Raw genomic sequence first — 20096 nt, 5'->3', positions numbered from 1 at the left:
AATAAAATTGCCTATGGCTGATTACCGTGTCTCAGTAGTAGATAGTTGGTAAATGTCCACTTGAGTTGATTTTGGTGAATCTGTAATCTAAATTTGATTGTCTTTTTGGTTTGAGATTGTTCTTGCCTTTTAATGACCCATGATAACCATCTTTATGTTCTGTTCAATTGAATACCTGAATGAAACAGTACTTTTTCATGAAAAAAGAAAGTATATAGTGAAGGTAGGTTTTTAAAAAGTTTTCATAGTTGCTAGCATTTGTCTTCTGCTCATGGACATGTTGCATGTTTCTTGTTTCTTTCTCTAGGTCATCACTCCATGTAGGAAACTCATCCTATGTGCAGATAACAGAAAAGAGATGGAAGACTGGATCGCAGCGCTGAAGACGGTCCAGAGCAGGGAGCACTTTGAGGTTAGGGGAGGAAGCCCTCCCTTTTTGTCACCCTCCCCCTTGTATTCTGCCATATGAATGTCCCCCATGCTGGGCCGTTATGGTCTGGAGCTCACTTTCTCAGCGTGCTCCTTGCAAACTTAAGGCTTGTTGCTCATCTTTGGGCCATCGGGCAGTGACCCTGTCTGATTTCTTATTGAATCTCGTCCAAGTTACTGTGTTTAGGGAGGTCAGAGGGTTGCCTCATCTTTGCCATCTTTGTTCTTTGTTTGCAGCCTACCCAGTACAGCATGGACCACTTCTCAGGGATACACAACTGGTACGCCTGCTCCCACGCGAGGCCCACCTACTGCAATGTGTGCCGAGAGGCTCTGTCTGGGGTCACGTCCCACGGACTGTCCTGTGAAGGTACGAACGATGAGTTTCCCGCTGGGAAAAGTGGCCTGAGGTTTGACATGACAGAGCCTTAGGAATCCAAGCACAGTCCCCTCAGGTCAGTCAGGAGTAGAGTGGCTTGTATGACTCCACCCTTGTTTACTGTGCCTGCTCAGGAGTCTTTGATAAATTGTTATTTGTAGTAACGGAACAAAGTAAAAAGAAGGGAATTGGTAGTAATGAGACACAAAGAGGAAACCTAGAGGACACAGGAAAAAAGGAGTTAAAGTCTCTCTCAGCCCCTCTCTGGGTAAATGGTCCTCCAGATCTAGAGGATAGAGCCCTGGGCTTGGGCAGGAGCAGAGAGAGGTGGACCGTGGCCCCGGGCCCAGTTCCCACCTGCCGCCTGATGTCATACAGCCTGTGAGCTTAAGAATGGTTTTTACAATTTTAAAAGGTTGAAAAATATCAAAAGAAGGCAACTGTTTTGTGACGCAGAAAATCCCGTGAAACTTAAATTTCAGTGTCCGTATGTGAAGTGTGGCCACGGCGGCCCTTGTGCTGCGGGGACAGAGCCGAATGGTTGGCCCGCGGAGCCTGAGCTGCTTTGTCTCCGGCCCTTCACAGAAAGCCTGCCGCCCCCTGGCCAGGCTGGATGCCTGGTCTCCCCGTGAGCAGTCTCTGCACGCATCCTGGTGGTTTCGTTTATGAGTAAACTAACCATATATGTTGGTTCCCAACTTTCCCAGGAGAGCAGGGCAGTCCACCCCAGACCATGGCCGCAGCTCCGAGGGTTAACGTGTTCATTCTCTCACAGTGTGTAAGTTTAAGGCCCACAAACGCTGTGCTGTGCGTGCGACCAGTAACTGCAAGTGGACCACGCTGGCCTCCATCGGGAAGGACATCATCGAGGACGAGGACGGGGTATGCCCGGGGACCCTGCACGGCCCTCCTAGCACCGGGGCGAGAGGCACGGCCACCACCTCCCGCCTGTGCTCAAGTTTCTTTCTTGAGGACAGTGAGGGCAGGGTTTCCCTTGGTTGGTTACGCTGGTGTCTGGGGGCCCCGAGCTCTGGCCAGTCCCTGTGAGTTGTGGATGCCGGCAGGGAGCAGTGGGCTGGACAGGGCTCTGCAGACCCTGCCCCACCCCCTCGTGGAATTCATTTTGGAGCATTTTTGCCTGAGGGTCCCCTTGGCCTGCGTGGAGGCTGTGAGGACGACCCGGTGCATGTCTCTGTGTGGCTTGCAGATCGCCATGCCTCACCAGTGGCTGGAGGGGAACCTGCCCGTGAGCGCCAAGTGCACAGTGTGTGACAAGACCTGTGGCAGCGTGCTGCGTCTTCAGGACTGGCGCTGCCTCTGGTGCAAGGCCATGGTGAGCGAGCGCAGCTGCTGGGCAAATGCCAGATGGGCACAGGCCGGCCGGGTCCGAGAGCACAGCTCCTGCAGCGGCAGGGCTGGGGAGAGCTCTGGGGTGTGGGAGGGATGCCGGCGCCCCCTGTGACGAGCAGGTCCGTGTTCCAGGTGCACACGGCGTGTAAAGAATCCTTACTGACCAAGTGCCCGCTGGGCCTGTGCAAAGTGTCGGTCATCCCGCCCACCGCTCTCAACAGCATCGATTCTGATGGTGGGTACCACACGCTCTCCCGTCTCAGCCATTTCCTCGTGCTTCCTTCTCCAGGCCTTCTCCCCTCCCCCGCTCTGGAATTGGTTATGTCAGTGATTTTGAGATGCGGTCGGGAAGAGGTCAGGCCCAGCCACTGTGGGGAGAGGAGAGGAGGTGATGAACAGTGTCCTGACAGCTGGGCTTCTGGGCACCTTGGACTCAAGGCCAGGACCTTACTTGAAGGTGGGTCCATTGGCTGTTGAGTAGAAACCGAGTCTAAGATGCTTCTCCGTCTTTGACGTGGGCTGTCCGTCAACTAGGCTCGTCTAGTAGCTGATATTACACGCTCTTCCGCCTCTGCACTTGCTTGTCCAGATGGTACATGATGATGCATATTAACAAGTGTTGGTGGGAACTTGGAAACCGGGGCACGTGTCTCAGGAAGTCACCTCTGCTAGATTGAGAGCAGTGTCTGACACTTAGAGTCCTGCAAAGGTGAGGTCAGACCAGATGAGGACTCACTTCCTCTACACGGGGGATGGCGTTGTGGAAACGTGGATTAATGTCTTGCTGGTTTCCTGGGTGTGTATGTGTAAGTTGTAGGTCCCACGGGGGGTGTCTACTTGGTACACGATTGAGGGCGCCCTGTCTTTCGTGGCTTTCAGATTTTCTTGTGTCCTTTTCCATCCTCACACCTAGGCTTCTGGAAGGCCACGTGTCCTCCATCCTGCACGAGTCCATTGTTGGTCTTCGTCAATTCAAAAAGTGGGGACAACCAGGGTGTGAAGTTCCTCAGAAGATTTAAGCAGCTGCTGAACCCTGCCCAGGTCTTTGACCTCATGAATGGAGGACCACACCTTGGGTAGGAAGCTTGTAAAATATATCTTTCTTGGAGTTTAAAAAGCGTTTGAAGAAAATGCGTGCTTATTTAAAGATTCAAAGATACAGAAAATTTAAAATAGGAAATAAAAGTTACCCTTCCCAAATTCCACTGGCAGAGGTGTCCACTCTGAATGTTTCATAGAGTTGTGTGTCCTTCCAACATTCCAGTGTGTGTTTCAGTCGTGTGCACACACAGACTTTGAAACCAGGTGGGGGCCTAGGTTACCTGCCCTTGTGCGGTGTGCTTTTTATGGGTGTCAGCCGACAGCAGTGTGGATGTGTTCTGATGTCAGTAGTTACAGATCCGCCTCATTTTTTTGAACGGCTGCTTAGTATCGAGTAGGAAGCTTTTCTCCAGTGAGGCCAAAAGGGAGATTTTTCATTTTAGAGGGCACTTGAGTTTACTTAAGTTGCAGGTGCCATGACATGCAGATGTGCAAGGCCCCGTGTATCTGGCAAAGTAAGAGACCTGATGTGTGCTTTCTAGTTTTATACGATCCAGAGGTTTGTGGAAAACGTTTGCTTTTGTAAATTCTGGCATTTGAACCAACTCCTTCCCCGTTTGGAAGCACCGGCTCCAGGTGGGAGCTCTGCGAGCCTCGTGGCGCGTGTGGGAGGTGGTGTAGGATGTTTGCAGCGGACAGTGCCCGCAGAGCCTGCTCTCTGGGGTGGGGGTGGGGTGTGCTCCTGGGAGGTTCCCTGGAGGGTGTTGGTTTTGGAGCTGGGTGCTCCTGTGACCTGAGCCTGGGTCTGGTTGGAGAGACCTGCTGTTGGAGAATGGTCACCGGCGGCAGCTCTCTAGCCTGTTTCCTTGGTGACAGCACCCCCTTCCCTGGAGGGACCCTGGAGGTGCCCTGCGGGGATGCACCAGACAGGTGCAGGCCGCTGCTCCCCGAGGTGCCAGGGATGTTGGAGGAATGCCACGAAGGGGTGTTGGGCAGGGCGGGCTGCACAGTAGGACGGCGGAATGAGCATGTGTTCATTTGGAGAAGCATGCAAGCCCCACAGCCAGTAGTAGGCGTTAAGGACAAGACAGGACGATTCAGGTGCAGACCCGCAGAGGTGCGGTGCGCTTGGCTTAGACAGGTCCCGTTTCTGGGAAGCAGCCTTGCTCTCACACTGTTCCTAAGAAAACTTAGAGATACTGCTTCATTTTCCTGATTCCTGGCCTTGACGTGTCCCCTCTTCTCCAGAGAGCGGGAGGCCTGAGGGAGGTCAGTGTTCTTAAAGGACACGTGTGGCTGCTTCTCTCCCAGCCTGAAGGTCAGGTGCAGCCTCGCCCCTCTGTTACGTCCGGAGTTCCCTGTCACCTGGTCCTGTTTGTTGTCTGAGGCCTTCCGCCTGCTCAGTCTGTGCTGGATGCAAAGCCCGGCCAAGGGGGCGCCCTGCCTGCCGGGGACGGGTGCGGACGGACAGTCCAGGCCCAAGGCAGGCGATCTGTCTTGTTGGCAGTGTGGTGTGCAGGTTCTTTGGGAACCAGGAGAAGGGGCTTACGAGTCAGATGGGGGTCTCAGTTTCCCCGCCGAGCTAGCATTTGAGGAGAGTTCGTGGTTATGGGGAGGGAGGCAGGGAGCCCTCTAGGCAGAGGGTGGGCTGTGTGCAGAGGTGCAGACACATGGTAGCAGCTCCTGGCCAGGGAGGGCCGTGGGGGCCGCTGAGAGGTTTGAACCTCTCCTGGAAGCAAGTGGCCCCTTCCAAAGCCGGACACCTGACGACACTGGTTTTGGGAAGATGAGGCTGGTAGCACGAATTGGAGGCATCTTGAAGGAGACGGGAGGCAGGTAGGGGGCTCCTGGAGGGGTTGCGAGAGGGGACAATGGGGCTGCCCGGTAATTGGGTTGGTGGTGGCTCTGCCTTTCTCTGAGGAAGGAAACGTCGGTCGAGGAGGCGCCCGTGCGACACCGAGTGGCACGTTCTGGTAGACAAGGGCAGGTGTCCTTCAGGAGAGCCGAGGGATCATCGTCAGGGTCATTCAGGGTCATCAGCGTCTGTGTCGTCCCTGAAGCCAAGACGCGGATAAGGCCACCCAGGAAGCGGCTGGGGAGTGAAGGGGGAGTGAACAGAAGGCTGCTGGGTGTCCTGGGAGGAACGCTGTGAGCGAGGGGCAGGGCCGCCAAGAGGATCACAGGAAGGAGACGGAGCTGGAGTCACGAGGGGCGCGGGGTGGGTCGTCACCTGGGTGGGCGGAGTGGCCCAGAGGACAGGGACAGCGTGGGCAGGATCCTGCAGCCCGGGGCTCCTGAAGACACGTGCGGCCTTTGCTCTCAGGCGCCTGGCGGGCCCCCCAGTGGGCGGAGCCTGAGCACAGCCGGGCTCCAGCCTCTGAGAGGCTTTTTCGCGGGACAGGCCGCAGGGTTGGCCTTGAGCACAGAGGGTGTCCCCCAGCCCCAGACTGACTGGCCGTCGGCTACCTGTCCTTTAGATGGACCTCATTTCATTGACGTTCTGTTTTCTCTGCAGCCTACGCTTATTCCAGAAGTTTGATACGTTCCGGATTCTGGTTTGTGGTGGAGATGGCAGTGTTGGTTGGGTCCTCTCTGAAATCGACAGCCTCAACCTTCACAAACAGGTACCTGGGTTTGGAGGGGCCGGCCCCACAGGAGAGCGATGCCACCGTTACAGAGAGGCTGGGTCATCTCGGGGTGCTTCTCGTCCCCTTGGGGTGGTCTTGGAGGGAACAGCAGGTAGCCTGATGGCGTTATGGGCCCAGGGACCCAACAAAAAGAACACTTCCATCCCTGCAGGTTCCAGGCACGGGCAGATCTGGGTGCGGCTCCTTATTGGGTAGTGATGTCGCCTACTGCCTGATGCCTCCTGCTGGCGAGCAGGGCTCAGAAGTATACTTGAGCTTCAGGTCAGAGTAGGGTTGTTTTTTAAGTGTTGATTTATTTTCTGCTCCAGCTCCCTCACACCCCCGCCCCCAATAATTAACCGCTGCCAACATTTCAGTAACTACCCTTCAGACCTCTCTCTATCAAAATGTATATACAGTACAGTGTGCAATGCAGTTTTAATTTAAATGGACTCGTGGTACCCTGTCAGTTTTTAATCAACACATTGTGGGCACTTCTCGATCCATCAGTTTAAATGGAGGCCTATGTGATGGTTTTCCACTGGGCAGGGCTGCGCCAGCCCTGGGTTTAGCTCATCTCCCCCCATGGATGGACACTCAGATTGCTTCATAATGACAGTGCTGGTGAAAACCACGTATACAATGTCCCAATTATGTTCTCTTTTGAAGAGCGCCCAAATGTAAATTTTGGGGATATTGCCAGACTGCTCTCCAGTTTCTATTCCTAATGCTCATAAAACTGTCTTTTCGCATATGCTGTCCACTGTACATCTTAAGGCTTTTGCCCAACTTAGTAGACAAAAAATGGTATGTTTCATTTTTATTTAATACTGGTGAAGTCAAGCATATCCTCAATTAACTATGAAGTTTTAAATGAATCATCTGTTCATGTTTTTTTTTTAACCTAATATTCTATTGGGATATTTACCTTTTTAAAAAATTGATTTCTAAGGATTATTGTTATATTAGGGATGTGAACTCCTTGTTGCCCATATTTTTCCTCATTTGTCACTTGTCCTTCAACACGTTGGTGGTCTTTGTAGGCAGGGTGGACCTTTTGCTGTCAGCGTTTAGCTCCTGGAATGACGTTGGAGTGGGGACCCTGGGTGTGCAAGTAACTGCTCGGCTCTAGGGAGGCCAGTTGCTCGGGAAAGAGAGCGCTGCCCCCTCGTGGTAAAGTTAGAGCAGTACACTTAGGTCCAATTTTAGGTTTTGTTCACTTCCAGGATTGTTACCAAGTTCATTATCACAAGTCAGGAAGACAGGTTTTCATGCATTCAGCTGAGTTCAGGGAGCATCATTTCCTTTGACTTCTCTGTGGCCCGTGATCCTACCCGATATCCAAGCCGGAGATCTGACAGTAGTTCTTGAGCCTTCCCTCACCCTCCCTCCTCGTCCTGGTTAACCTGCCGCCCTGGAGTGTCCAGCACAGCAGTGTGTGCTGCTGAGCGCGTCTGGCTGGCCCCGGGCTCCATCTGTCCACTCCTCGAGGGGGCCTTCCCCTCGGGCCGTTCTGCTCACGCACCTCCTTGAGCCTCTCGGACCGCGCCGGTCCCCACCTCCCCAAGGACCTTCTTTGGGACAGCTCTGCTCCTGCACCCTTGCTGAGCGCTCCCCGGTGGCTCCTTGCCTTAGGAGAAGGTCCGGACTCAGAGTGAGGCCCCAGTTCAGCTCCTTCTTCCTCCTCTGCTTCTCTGACTGCTCTCTCCTCACTGCCCTTCCAGTCTGAGCTCTGACTTGGTGGGGGGTCACCTCTCCCGGAACGCCACTGTCCCTTCACCGTGCTGCCTGCTCCTTTCCTTTAAGGCTCCCGGAAGCCGGCGCCGGGTCGCCTCCCCCCGGTGCTGGGGCTTCCTTGTCCTCCTCACCTGCTCTGTCCAGCTTGCTGTCCCTGGCAGGGTGGAGGGCCTCCCTCAGTGGCTGCGGCAGGTGACCGCGGGCTGTGCCGTGCTCAGGGGGGACCAGGGACCCTCCCCCACCCTGCGTGTCAGGCTCGGAGGTCGAAGGCTCTTGGGCAACTGGTGTCTGGGGAGCTTCCTAAGCACTGAACTGACGAGGTGGGGTTTCCACAGGGGGCTCTGGGTGGGAATTCCAGGTGGAGGGTGGGGCCTGAGCAGTGCAGGGGGTCTCTGGGGAGTGACGGGCAGGGGGGTGCAGGCCGAGTGCCAGGGTGTGCTCCAGTTTGACGGCCAGACTGGAAGTCCTGGCGCCTGTCTTGATAGGACTTAAAGCCGTGGAAGGTGCTGTGAGGGGAAGGAAGGTGTTAGTGTGGTGCTGTAGAGGGCGGAGAAGCAGGAGGAGGGGAGTCGTACAGACTGATTCTTCGGGGGTTCAGATACTCAGCAGTCAGCACTGTGGCCACAGCTGTGAAGGTGGGAATGTAGATCGGGGAGGTTGTAGAGGATTGATTGTCAGATGTGGCAGCAGATGAGAAGCAGGCCTGTGGGTGGGAGAGGAATTTTCTGTCGGATTGGAGAGACATCTGTCCTGCCTAGTGGCTCTGCCTGAAATGCGAGCACCACACCGTGTGAGATCAGACCTCACACCTTGTAGGTGAAAAGGAGGGTGTTTGATGCCATGTCTTCCCCCCGTGTCTCAGTGTCAGCTGGGAGTGCTGCCCCTCGGCACAGGGAATGACCTGGCTCGCGTGTTAGGCTGGGGCTCGGCCTGTGACGATGACACCCAGCTCCCGCAGATCTTGGAGAAGCTGGAAAGAGCCAGCACCAAGATGCTGGACAGGTGAGTGGACCGCACGAGTCCCCTTGACTAGGTGTTCTCAACCCAGGGTCCCTGGAAACCATAGGCCCTCTGCAGTTACTTGTAAAAATTCGGCCTGAGCAGGTATCCTTGTTTCTGGTGGGCTTTACCTGGCGATCAGATTATGAAAGAGCTGACGAGCAGAACAGGTTGGCACTGTGCCCTCGAGCGGTCAGGTCTCACCAGCCAGGCCCGATCCTCTGGGCCGTTAGAGAAGGTGGCCCTGTCCGCTTTGGCCTTTGCAGCCTCGTCTGATACCTGTCAGCAGAGTCTTGCAATAAGGAAGACTTATTGCACAGCTGAGCAATCCCGTGTTCCCAGAAGAATCTCAGTTTTGGACAGCTCTCCTGTGTGTGTTTAGAAGTAACTTGGGTCTTCTCGAGCGAGCTGCTCTTAGTGCTGAGCTCACGTATGAAAGCCCCTGACCACAGCCTGCGGGACCTGGTATTGCTGAAATGCCCGTATTCTCTCTTAGGCTCCTGCGCTGCAATAAGCAGGTGTGGTCTTGAACCCTCTCCAGCTGCCTCTACCGTTTCTTCTCTATTGAAGGGAGGCCTACGTGCCTTTGGAGGCTGTGAAATGCTCAGCCCCCACGGGAGAGCTGGCTGCTGGCTGAGTGATTTTACCTCTGAAGAGGGGAAGCCCATTTTCCCAGAAGCAGCATTATGGGATGCCTTTCGCCACCTTCAGTGGAGCTGCAGTGTCCAATGGGTTGTGACCTTTGTTCTCAGCTAAGTGAGGAGCCAGGTTAGGGACACGGGAGTCACGATAAATGCTTAAAAATGAAGTTAGGGCTGTCATAAGATCAAGCCCCCAGGCCATGAGTCGGGGAGGTGGGAGAGGCACGGGGCCTGCCTGGGGGTTCGAGCCGACCTGCTGAGAGCTCCTTTGTATGTGCAGGTGGAGCGTCATGGCCTACGAGACAAAACTCCCCCGGCCAGCCTCCTCCTCCACTGTCACCGAAGACTTGAGTGAGGGCTCCGAGGTATTTCCAGTTGCCCTGCCGCGTGCTCACACTGTCCTCACCACTTTGGGGCCCTGCCTCCACCCTTAGACATCCTCCCCTAGGTTAGACCCGCACAGGCGCAGGGCCAGCCGAGGTGGAGCTGCAGCCCATGGCCTCTGCCCCACAGGATTGGTGGTCGTCTGGGGGCCTCCTGGGGTGTTGCTGGATTTGGGGTCCTCTGTGATGATGGCCCTCTCGGACTTGCCGCCCCTGCTGCTGGTGCCCCCGCCCAGCCCAGGCTCCCGCTCTGGGCCCGCCTCCTCCACGTCCTACCCTTGCCGTCGGTCTGTGCTAGTTCAATGTTCAGCTCTTCTTTTCACTTTACGCTGGTTTTTGTCATCAGTGGTTCGCTCAGGGCCCAGACGGGCGCAGCGCTGGGCGCCCAGCCATGCTCACCCCACTGGGCGAGCTGGCTGCTGGCTGACCAGGAGAGAGGGCTCTGCCAGGGCCCGTCTGCCCCTCAGGAGGGTCAAGGGCAGCAGTTGGCAAACTACAGCCCCCCAGGCTACACCTGCCTGGGCTGCTGTGACCTGGCCTGAGAGCAGAGAATGGTTTGCACGTTTTAAGAGAGGGAGCGTACGTACGTATACAAAGCCTAAATATTTACTCTCCGGCCAGTAGTAAAGTTGGCCAACCCCGGGCCAAGGTCTAAAGAGAGGGCTCGTCACACAGGGTGAGCGACCCCAGTTCTGCAGGCAGGGGTGAGCGGTGAAGGGGGTGATTTGTATCGAGAGGTGGAGAGGGGCCCGGGCCGAGTTCCAGCCAGGCAGAGAAATGCGACTGGAGCCTCAGCTGAGGACTCTGCCTGCTGCCTGTACTGCTGAGGAGGACGCGGGATTCAGGACTCCAGTCCAGCACAGGCTGGCGGTGTTGAATCTCCGACGAAAGCAGCACGAGCCATTCACGAGGTTTTATCACCGTGTTCTTTTCTGTTAAGATCCCTTCATCCAGAGCTCTGTGAAGCTTTTGAAATCTGTCAGATTAGCGTGAAGTGAGCTGGGGCTGGCCGGCAAGGGGCGGGGGTTAGTGTCGAGCTCACCGGGCTCCATCGTGGGGCTGACAGTCGCCCGCCCTGTTTGGGGCAATGGCAGGTGCAGCAGATCCTCTTCTATGAAGACTCGGTCGCGGCCCATCTCTCTAAGATCCTGACCTCCGACCAGCACTCGGTGGTGATCTCATCAGCCAAGTGAGTGCCCAGCGGCCTCAGGGGAGTCAGGGTCCCAGCCAGGACTGTCTCTCTAGAAGCCTCTTCCCGCGTTCCCCCCACAGAGTGCTCTGCGAGACCGTGAAGGACTTCGTGGCTCGGGTGGGGAAGGCCTACGAGAAGACCACCGAGAGCTCAGAGGAGTCGGAGGTCATGGCCAAGAAGGTGCGTCCTGGGCACCTGGGGTGGGTGTCAGGGCGGGGCAGCAGCCCCTCCACTCCCTCCTCTGTTCCCCGCCCAGTGCTCTGTCCTGAAAGAGAAGCTGGATTCTCTCCTCAAGACCCTGGATGACGAGTCCCAGGCCTCGTCCTCTCTGCCTACGCCGCCCCCCACCATCGCCGAGGAGGCGGAAGACGGGGAGGGGGCGGGCGGCAGCTGTGGCTCCAGTTCCACCGGGGACCGTGCCGTGGGGTCGGCCTGCCCAGCCCGGCCGCAGATATTCCGTCCTCGGGAGCAGCTCATGCTGAGAGCCAACAGCCTGAAGAAGGCGATTCGCCAGATCATAGAGCACACAGAGAAAGGTAGCCGGGCTCTGGATGCCGCGGGGCTTTCTGCAGGCCAGCCCCGGGCGCTCCCCGTTTCCCCCTGAACGTGGCGCGAGACACAGAGGGACCCACCGTGTAGGCCAGAGCCGCTCTGGACCGCCTGACGCAGGCCAGCGCCTCCTTCCTCAGGGCCTGTGCCCGATGGAAAGACACTGAGCGGACGGCAGAGCCGAGAGGGCGCCCCCAGCTGGTGGAAAGGTGCCTCGCGCGGGCACACGCGGGGAGCGTGTTGGGGGACCCACTCCCTGGAAGTGTCCTCACCTGTGGCAGCTCTGGCAGACCTCGGGCGCAGCCGGGCCTTGTCCGCTTAGAGGTGGGACTGTCTCTGGGGGCGGGGGGTCCGAGGAGAGCCTCCGTGCTGAGACCTGAGGTGTTCTGAGGACACCCGCGGAGGACGGCCCCGTGCCCAGGAGGGAGGTGGGCCTGGGCCAGAGGTGGGGGATGAGGCTGTAGGACGATGTGAGGGACAGAGAGGTGAGGATGGGGTCGGAGGCCGGGCGCACCGGGGCGGTGCTCAGAGACGGGGGGACACCTGACCGCAGGAGCGCGGGTGGCTGCCCTCCACCCCCCATTCTGCCAGCACGTGGGTGGGCGGGTGGGCAGCCCCGCTGCGAGTCTCTTTCTGCCTCAGGTCCGACTTCTGATGCCAGAACCCCCGCCTGGCCGCCCACCCCCACCAGCCCCCAGCTCAGGGTCCCACCCCCGTGCGTCCTGTTGAGCATCCGCGGGTGTCTGGGGGAGCAGGTGTCCCGCAGGGGAGGCTCCTTCCCCCAGGTCTAACTCGGTGTGTGCCTGCGGTGCTGGGCGATGCTGATGATTGTAGGGGACGGGGCACGGGGAGTCCACCAGCTGTGGAAACGCGAGTGGGGCCTGGGGCCAGCGGGCGCTCAGTACCCAGGGGCCCTGCCTCTGCCTGGGGCGCCCCCCAGCCCCGCCGCTGCCTGTCGGGGGGGTTTCCGGGGTGCCGCTCAGCACCCCTTATGCAAACCGGGACGTAAGGGGTTGGGGGCTGAGTGCTGTCCACTCCAGAACAGGCGGGGCTCAGCAGCACGCTGAGGGTGGGGACCCCCCAAACCCAGGGTGGAGAGGGGCTCCAGGGGCCCCCCCGTTCTGGAGGTGCTTGTGGATGAGCTGCTTCTAGAGGCTTCCTTGTGACCTCCAAACCGGCCGCAGGGCTGTAGCTGTCCGGCTGTTGTGGGGGGGGGGGTTTGCTTGTAACAGTTGTGCATTTGTACAGCCCCTTTTCTCACTGGTAGCATTTTTGCCCACTACCATCCTTTCTTTCTTCCCCCACTTAATTTTGCTTCTGCCTTTTTTGTTGGCAAACACGACTTCAGCCTTTCTTTCCTGACATGTGAAATTTCAGTTTCTCTGGGGTTTGTCAGAGGGCGTGGGGATGGCGCCTGAACTCAGGTTAAAGGGAGAAAAAACTTCCAATAAAAAGATGTAAAACTACCCTCTACCTCTGGCCGGGCCCAGCCTGTTGCGCCCTGGCCATGGTGGGGCAGCCTGTGACGATTTATTTCAGTTTTTGCAGGACATTCAGGTATTGAAAGGGAGGGGGGAAAGAAAAGACCAAAAAAAGAAAAAAAAAAGGTGTGATTTTGAAATTGAAAAGGACACTGAAAGCTTACATTTTATAACATTATGTGCAGATTGTATTTAAAGCAGAAATATTTAAGACAGTTGTAACCCTATAAAGCTGATGAAATATTAAAACAAGACAAAATACTTTTAACAGAAAGAAAAAAAAAAGGCGGGGGGGGCGTCTGCGCTGTGGTGTCTGAGGCAGGCGCCGGCTCCAGTGGTCGAGGGGCCCGGGGCTTGGACAGGTCATCGGCCCTGGTGTCCCCTGATGCCACTGCTGAATGTCCTTAGTCGGCCTGGGGGAGAGAGGCACCCCTGCATAGGGTTAGAGACTCGCCCAGTCGATCGCTCCCTTTTCCTAGACTCTGTTTGCTAAGCTTTGAAGAGAACACTGTAAAACCACAGTGACTGTGAACTGCATTACCTCCACCCTCACCCAGACCCTGAGATCCTCCCCAGCAAGTTTTCTTGTCTTATCTCTCGGTACCTTCAGAAACCATCTCATACCTTTTCTGCTCTCATCAGACCCTTTTCTCTCTGAGCAGATCGACCTGCTTCTTCTTACAGTGAGAATAGTGAGGTCGTGACCTGCCCCTGCGCACTGGCGGGTGCACTGTTCCCTCCGGGCTGTGCGTGCTCTCGCTCGTTACTCCCCTCCCCTCTGTCTCTCCCAGCCCTCGGCCCTCCTCCCCAGCCAGCTGGCACGAGTGTCCCGGTGCCCTGTGTGCCGGGGCCGGGGAGAAAGTGGGACGGGTCGGAGCTTCGGGTCTAAGCCTTCAGCCGAGACGACGTTTGAAGGGAGATGAGTGAGATGAGGAGGGGGTCCGCGTCCAGTGGGAGCCCCGCCAGCCCGGTGATGCCTGCGGGGTAACGTCCGTGCGCTCAGCTGCAAATACCCTTGCCTTGCACAGCTGTGGACGAGCAGAACGCCCAGACCCAAGAGCACGAGGGGTTCATCTTAGGTCTCTCCGAGTCGGAGGAGAAGAAGGACCTGAAGTCGGACGACAGAGCGTGCCACGGCGAGGGCCACGGCGAGGGCCACGGCGCTGCCAAGGGCAGGAGCCTCCGCAGAGGTACAGTGGCCCTCGTGACCCGCGGCGCCGCCATCAGGCCTTTTTGTCTGCGCTGCTCAGAAGCTTGCCTTGGGAAGCTTACGGGTGCTTTCTTACGGTTTCTGTGGCCACTTGGAAGTGTAAAAAGTCTCAAACAGGCGACCTGTCTCACATACCACCTCCTTTCGCCTGGTGCAGGCCTGGCGGGACCCTGGGCAGGGGGCGACCTTGCTGCTGGGGCGGCACTTCCCTCTGAACCTCCCTGCGCGCCCGGGGTCCTCACCCAGGGCTTGGGGCCTCCTGGCTGCAGCTGGCCACATGGCACGTTTGCTCCAGGTGGTAAGGGACCACCCAGCTGTACGGGCCACCACCTGGGGACCCCTAGCCCTCCTGGAACAGCCCCAACTCTGTGCGGCCCCCTCGCTCGTGGCCTTTACGAGCCACCGGGAGATCGTGCCCCAGAGTTTCCTCCACCACGTTCCTGTGCAGGACTCCCCTCTGCCCGTGCACAGACCCCACGGCCCGACTGCGGTTGCAGGCCGCCCCTCCCCTCCCTGGCCTCGTCAGGTCACCTCACATCAGCGCGGCCCCAGCCCCTCCGGGGCCTGTGTCTCTTTGGCGGGTGCCCGAGCCCGCTCGCCTCTGCGTCCCCTTTCTCGTTTCCCCTCCTTGCTCGCTGCCTCGCTCCTCGTCTTGCACACTCGGCCGCGGCTGGTGGCACTTGTGCCCACTCCTCGCTTCCCTTGGCCCCCCTCCGCCTGCTCCTTTCTCTGATGAACGCTGCCAGTAGCTCAGTCGCGTTCTGTTTTCTGTTCTGTTCTCATAGTGTCCAAATCCCCGTGTGAAAAGCTGATAAGCAAAGGAAGCTTGTCCCTGGGTGGTTCTGCCTCTCTTCCTTCGCAGTCAGGAAACCGGGACAGCCTGCCAGCACTGAACACGAAGATCCTGTTCCCCAGTGAGTGCGGCACCGCACTGTGTGTCTGGGGGAGGGGCGCAGGCAGGGCACTAAGCTTTCCAGCTCAGCGCCCAGCTGTCGCTCTGCCTGGCAGTAGTCTGAGGGGTTAACGAGACCAGGCCCCTGTCTTCCAAGAGTTCACAGATCCATGGGAAAGATAGACAGAATTTCAGAGTCATGTCATGGTATGAAAAGTGCTCTTGTTTATTACAAAGAGCAGACGGCATTCAAATCGTTGCCCTGGGGTCCCAGGAAGATGTCACTGAGGAGGTGATACTCGAGCTGGGTGCTGATGGGTAAATAGGGGTTGGGCTGAGTGAAGAGGGAAGGGCCGGCAGGTCGTGACGGGGAGCCGGTGGATCACCCCTTTGTTTCCAGCATGATTGCAGAAGGAGCACAGCTGGCCACCGGGAGAGTCGGGCCCAGTGCCCTTGCCTTGCCTTCATTTCGCCCAGGATCATGTCAAGGCAGCTCCTGTTGCTTCTTCCCTCAGGGGGAGTCACGATAACACTCTGTGTCTGTAGTAGGAGGGAATGGTCCCTTAACCAGCTTCCTGAGGCCGCTTCGTGAGGCCTGCTGGGCAAAAGCTAGAGCACACGCTGCTCCTGTAAGTGATTGGCAATCGCTAGGTGAATCTCATTTGAATAGAAAGAAAATTGCGGAAGCTCTAGGGAAAAGAGGCTGAGACAGATTTGGTTAATAAGCAGCAAAGATGTTACTGGAAGGGATGGATTGGCAGAATGTTCAAAAGCAGGGCTCCATCTCAGCCTTACTGTTTATAATTTAAATTTTTTAAATTGGTGCAGGTATCTTGAGGGTTCTGGTCACCTGGAGGGTTCCTTGTTTAACCTTTTCTCATGAATTTAGCCTTATAAAGTTGTATGACTAGACCCTACGATTAGTTGCAGTAGGGATCATTTTGGTGGAGTTTCTTAACTTAGTGAGAACTATCTTTGTAAGGCCTTTTCTGATGTGTCTCATAGGTGTTGGTTACCACCCGGCGTTCATTTTTGTTCTGTGAATATGGATTTATGACAGCGATTTTTGCCCTGAGACTATTAATTGTCAAAGTTTGGACATTTTTATGCGGTATTTTAGAAACATCTTATTATAATAACCTTCTGAAGAACATGTGGACCATTAGCCTCAAAGACACGACGGCCTCTTCATTTGGGAGCCGCCAGGCAGTACTGTCTCCTGTTTTCTCCCTTACAGATGTTCGCGCCGGGATGTCTGGTTCCTTGCCTGGAGGTTCAGTCATCAGTCGATTATTAATTAATGCTGATCCCTTTAACTCCGAACCAGAAAACCTGTGAGTACGGGGTAAACCAAGGGGGCATGTTGTTAGCTGAATGCTGGAGCGTAGAAAACTGGCTTGGAATTAACTAGAGAAATTCGTGAGCAGCTGCCTGGGTGACCCTTTTCCAGCTGGTGTTGGCCAATAAGGAAAACCTAGTAGGTGTGAGGCGTCCGGGGCAGAGGGTGGGTTGGGAATGTCTGGGAAGGGAGGCGCCGTCCTGGCGCATGCCTGACCTTCTGGGGCCTCGGCAGGCTTGGAGACTCTGCCCGTGTCCTCGGTCGTCCTCCCCGCGGTCCTTGCTGGCCCTGCATTGGCGCCGCCTCCTGACCACCTTCCTTCTGGCGGGTCTGCCGCTCCCGTTAGTGTAGCTCCCAGGCTGGAAGCGCCTTCTCGCCGTGCCTGGGGAGATGCTGTCCTCTGGGGAACGAAGTCCCGACGCTGCTCTGCGCGCCACGTGCTGTGTCCACTGCCCAGCGTCAAAGGCAGTGAGGGCTTTCGCGCAGCTTGTTCTCGTGTGTGTAGAGACCGTTGCGGGGACACATGGTATTTTGAAAGCCCAGCCTTCTAGATTTCCCTTCCTGCTGGCTGATAGCAAGTTCTGGGCAACTAGTGGCTAGTGGCAGCTGGTTAAAAGTTGTCCACCATGTGTGTCCGGCGTGGTGGGGAGAGTAACAGTGAGAAAGGTGCGGTTCAGAGACTCTGGCTTTCGGGAAGCAGAGCTGCAGGCCTGCACAGTGGCAGCCAGTTTTCCTGCAGGGTGGCCTGGGTTCCCACACCTGCTCCAGTGCTGGCCCGCGTCCTTGTCCCCAGCCTGGCACCACCCTCCTGTCTGCTCCTCACGCCGGGGCCTGTCAAGGTCTGTGGTCCTGACCCTTCCTGAGTTGTTCTCCCCAACAAGGCCAGAGCTGTAGGCTTACATGAGCAGCGCCCACAGAGGCCTCCGGAACTAGATGTGCTGTCTCTTTCTGTCACCTGAGGTCCCTGCATTTCCGCACCTGGCAGCGAGGGCTGTGGTCTCTTCCTTCAGGGAGAGGCTTCTCCTTCCCCTGGGGAGGCACAAGCTGCTCTCCTCTCCTCCCTCCCCAGCATGGTGTGCCGGGCCTCGTTCACGGGGGTGAGGGTCCGGAAGGAGTCTTACCTGCAGTGGACCTGGGACGTGGGGCTGGGCTGGACATTTTCAAATTGGGGACTTTGCTTTGATTGGGTCTAGGGACGTTTGAGGGACGTTTTGGGATCCAGGGTGTAAGCACGTGTGAGCGTGTGTGCCACGGATGTCATCAGGTTTAACGTTGCTGATGGGAACGTGAGGTGATGCAGCCACTTTTAAGACAGTCTGGCGGTTCCTCAAAACCCAGGGTTTTTGGGCTTCCCTGGTGGCGCAGTGGTTGAGAGTCCGCCTGCCAATGCAGGGGACGCAGGTTCGTGCCCCGGTCCGGGAGGATCCCACATGCTGCGGAGCGGCTGGGCCCGTGAACCATGGCCGCTGAGCCTGTGCGTCTGGAGCCTGTGCTCCGCAACGGGAGAGGCCACAACAGTGAGAAGCCCGCGTACCGCCAAAAACAAACAAAAACAAACAAAAAACCAGGGTTTCCACATGGCCCAGCAGGTCCCTTCCTAGGGTTACTCCCAAGAGAAGAGAAAACACGTCCCCACTGAAGCCTGTGTACGAGTGTTCACAAATCATAGCTCAAAAGTGAAGCAGCCCAAAGGCCCATCAGCCAAGGATCCCTGCAGTGGGTCGTCGCTGTTCCCCATTAACCGGGCTGAAGCCCTGAACTCAGGTGAACCCAGTGTTCGTGGCGTGAAAACGTGCTCAGTGATGGGAGCCAGACGCAAAGGGCCACACGCTGTGTGATTTCATTTCTAGGAACCATCCAGAATCTGGAAGTCCGCAGAGGACAGAAAGCAGAGTAGTGGTTGCCGGCGCTGGGGAGGGGTTGGGGCTCCTGGCTGAAGGATGTGGACTTTCTTTTTGGGGTGATGAGCTGTTCTAAAATTGATTGTCGTGACTCTGAATATGTGAACAATCACTATGGAGTTGGACATTTTAAATGGGTAAATTGTATGGTATGTGAGTTATATCTCAGTAATGCTGTTACCTCCCCGCCACCCCCCCCAAAAAAAAAACAAAACCAAACAAACAAAAAAACTGAGTTTTGCCCTCAGGAAGAACTGCTTAGAGGCTGGCATGCAGGGTTGTTCTAAATGGCGTGAAACGCTCCTTTGCAGAGAGTATTACACAGAGAAGTGCGTCATGAACAATTATTTTGGCATCGGCCTGGATGCGAAGATCTCCCTGGACTTCAACAACAAGCGTGACGAGCACCCAGAGAAGTGCAGGTGGGTGCCGGCTCCTGCGCACGCCTGTCCTTCGGGTCTTGTGGTGGTTTCTCCTTCTGGCCGTGGGGTAATTTCTGGGGCGCACAGAGCCCTCAGGCAGAGTACAGACACGGAGCCCGAATGCCTTGTCAGAAAGCGGGGCGCATCTGTGTGTCATGGCCACGGCAGTGGCATCTCCATGTCACCCTCAGGTGGGGTTAGGGCTTGCTCCCCCGCAAGGCCCTCGAGCAGGCAAATGCCACAGGAGAGGCCCCGGGGGGGTGTTTCGCTGGGGGTGTTCAGCTTCTCCCCTAAATCACCACGTACTGTCTCCCCCTGGTCGGGGAGAGGACGGAGAGAAATGGGAAGGTTTCCTCCTGGCTGAAGTAGAAAGTCCTCTCCTCCGGGGAGACGTGACAAGGGAAGAAGGGAGTTGATGTCTCCTGCCCCACCCCACGGTGACCGTCACCTGGAGGGCAGACTGTTCAGCTGTGACTTTCTAGAACTAGAGGCAGGAAAGCTGGTGTGTAGTTTGGGCGGAGAACAGCCATTGATGCAGGAGGAGGGGGCCCCTTGCTGGAGAGCCTGCAGACCTGCCCCCGCCAGGTGCCCTTGTCACTCGGAGGGAGGCGGTCACAGTGACACCTGAGGAGTTGCCCGGCAGTCCCCCGACTCCTGTATGGTTGGACCTTTCTCGGAAAACAAAATCAAGCATAAGAACTCAAAAACCTTGGAGCTCTGGGGCTCAAGTATCAGAAAAGGCTCAGAGGTCCCCAGGGGGCATCCCTGTTACACAGTGCATGATGGGAGCCCAAATCATTTGAAGATACCCCTGTTAGTCTGAATACAACTGAAAAGGCATTGAAATGCATGTAATTTATCAGAGCAGAACAGGTGAGGAGCAAGGCCGCATGTGACATATTTTTAGAAACTTGGGATCCTGGTATATAATCTTCCCTGAGTTTGTATCTTTGAGAAGGTCTACTTAGAAAATGCCGCTTCTACAAATCTACCCTTGAAAAGTAATTGGGAACTTCGGCAAAGAGGCGTTTACCAAGGGCCACTGCCATGTACGTTATAGAGCTCAGGGGTGGGAACAAGTAGAGACCCGTCAAAGGGGTTAATTCAGCGAGTGCTGGTGGGAAGTGCCCCGTTGTGGTCATTCGTGCTCAGGACACAGGGCGGTGCTCTCCGTGCAGGGCGAAGTGCACAGTTACCGCTATTTCAGCTGTAAATCAAGTTCCTAAGGAAATACACTGAAGCATTTATCATCAGTACTTACAGATGTGGGGATTGTGAATTCTCCTTTGTGCTTTTCTGCCCTTTCCAAATTTTCTGTGGTAAGCATAATTTTATAGCTGGAAAAAAATTGTGATTTATACTTTTTTTTGTGAGGTTCTGTAATGTCTTACCTTTTTTACCTCTCAGGGTATGATTACTTTCTTGGCAGTGTTACTCTTTAGCAGAATTTCTGGTCAGTGAATATATCTCTTTAGCCCGTCTCGCGTGGACATGTGACAAGGGCATGTCCTCCTCATCTTAACG

The 20096-nt window shown here is 56.3% G+C and overlaps 1 protein-coding gene and 1 long non-coding RNA gene across 26 annotated transcripts in view; one reads left to right on the top strand and one right to left on the bottom strand.

Moving 5' to 3' along the window:
* The window catches only part of DGKD (diacylglycerol kinase delta), a 114119-nt gene that overhangs the window by 70790 nt on the left and 23233 nt on the right, over positions 1-20096 (top strand). For 16 of the 25 annotated variants that reach the window (XR_012332926.1, XR_012332927.1, XR_012332925.1 and 13 more), the window contains 16 exons: positions 308-412; positions 667-799; positions 1584-1690; positions 2016-2141; positions 2291-2393; positions 3072-3234; positions 5715-5823; positions 8426-8565; positions 9484-9568; positions 10681-10775; positions 10832-10958; positions 11035-11314; positions 13837-13998; positions 14804-14932; positions 16148-16244; positions 18399-18572. Coding sequence is in view for 9 of the 25 variants with exons in the window: in XM_073807091.1 (XP_073663192.1) it covers positions 308-412; positions 667-799; positions 1584-1690; positions 2016-2141; positions 2291-2393; positions 3072-3234; positions 5715-5823; positions 8426-8565; positions 9484-9568; positions 10681-10775; positions 10832-10958; positions 11035-11314; positions 13837-13998; positions 14804-14932; positions 16148-16244; positions 18399-18572 (2135 nt within the window). In the remaining 16 variants the exon portion in view is untranslated. Of the gene's footprint in view, positions 1-307; positions 413-666; positions 800-1583; positions 1691-2015; positions 2142-2290; positions 2394-2447; positions 2616-3071; positions 3235-5714; positions 5824-8425; positions 8566-9483; positions 9569-10680; positions 10776-10831; positions 10959-11034; positions 11315-13836; positions 13999-14803; positions 14933-16147; positions 16245-18398; positions 18573-20096 lie in introns of those variants that run through there. The other 9 variants (XR_012332917.1, XM_033859521.2, XR_012332915.1 and 6 more) reach the window with 8 other exon arrangements.
* Positions 12974-16239, bottom strand: LOC117312922 (uncharacterized). The gene is made up of 2 exons (XR_004527334.2): positions 14550-16239; positions 12974-13221 (listed from the first exon to the last, which is right to left on the bottom strand). It is a non-coding gene; the product is annotated as an uncharacterized lncRNA (long non-coding RNA).

This window comes from Tursiops truncatus, chromosome 7, assembly GCF_011762595.2.
Source record: "Tursiops truncatus isolate mTurTru1 chromosome 7, mTurTru1.mat.Y, whole genome shotgun sequence".
NCBI lineage: Eukaryota > Metazoa > Chordata > Mammalia > Artiodactyla > Delphinidae > Tursiops > Tursiops truncatus.
Note: the sequence above shows the minus strand (reverse complement) of the source record. Positions and strands in the feature narration are given on the sequence as shown.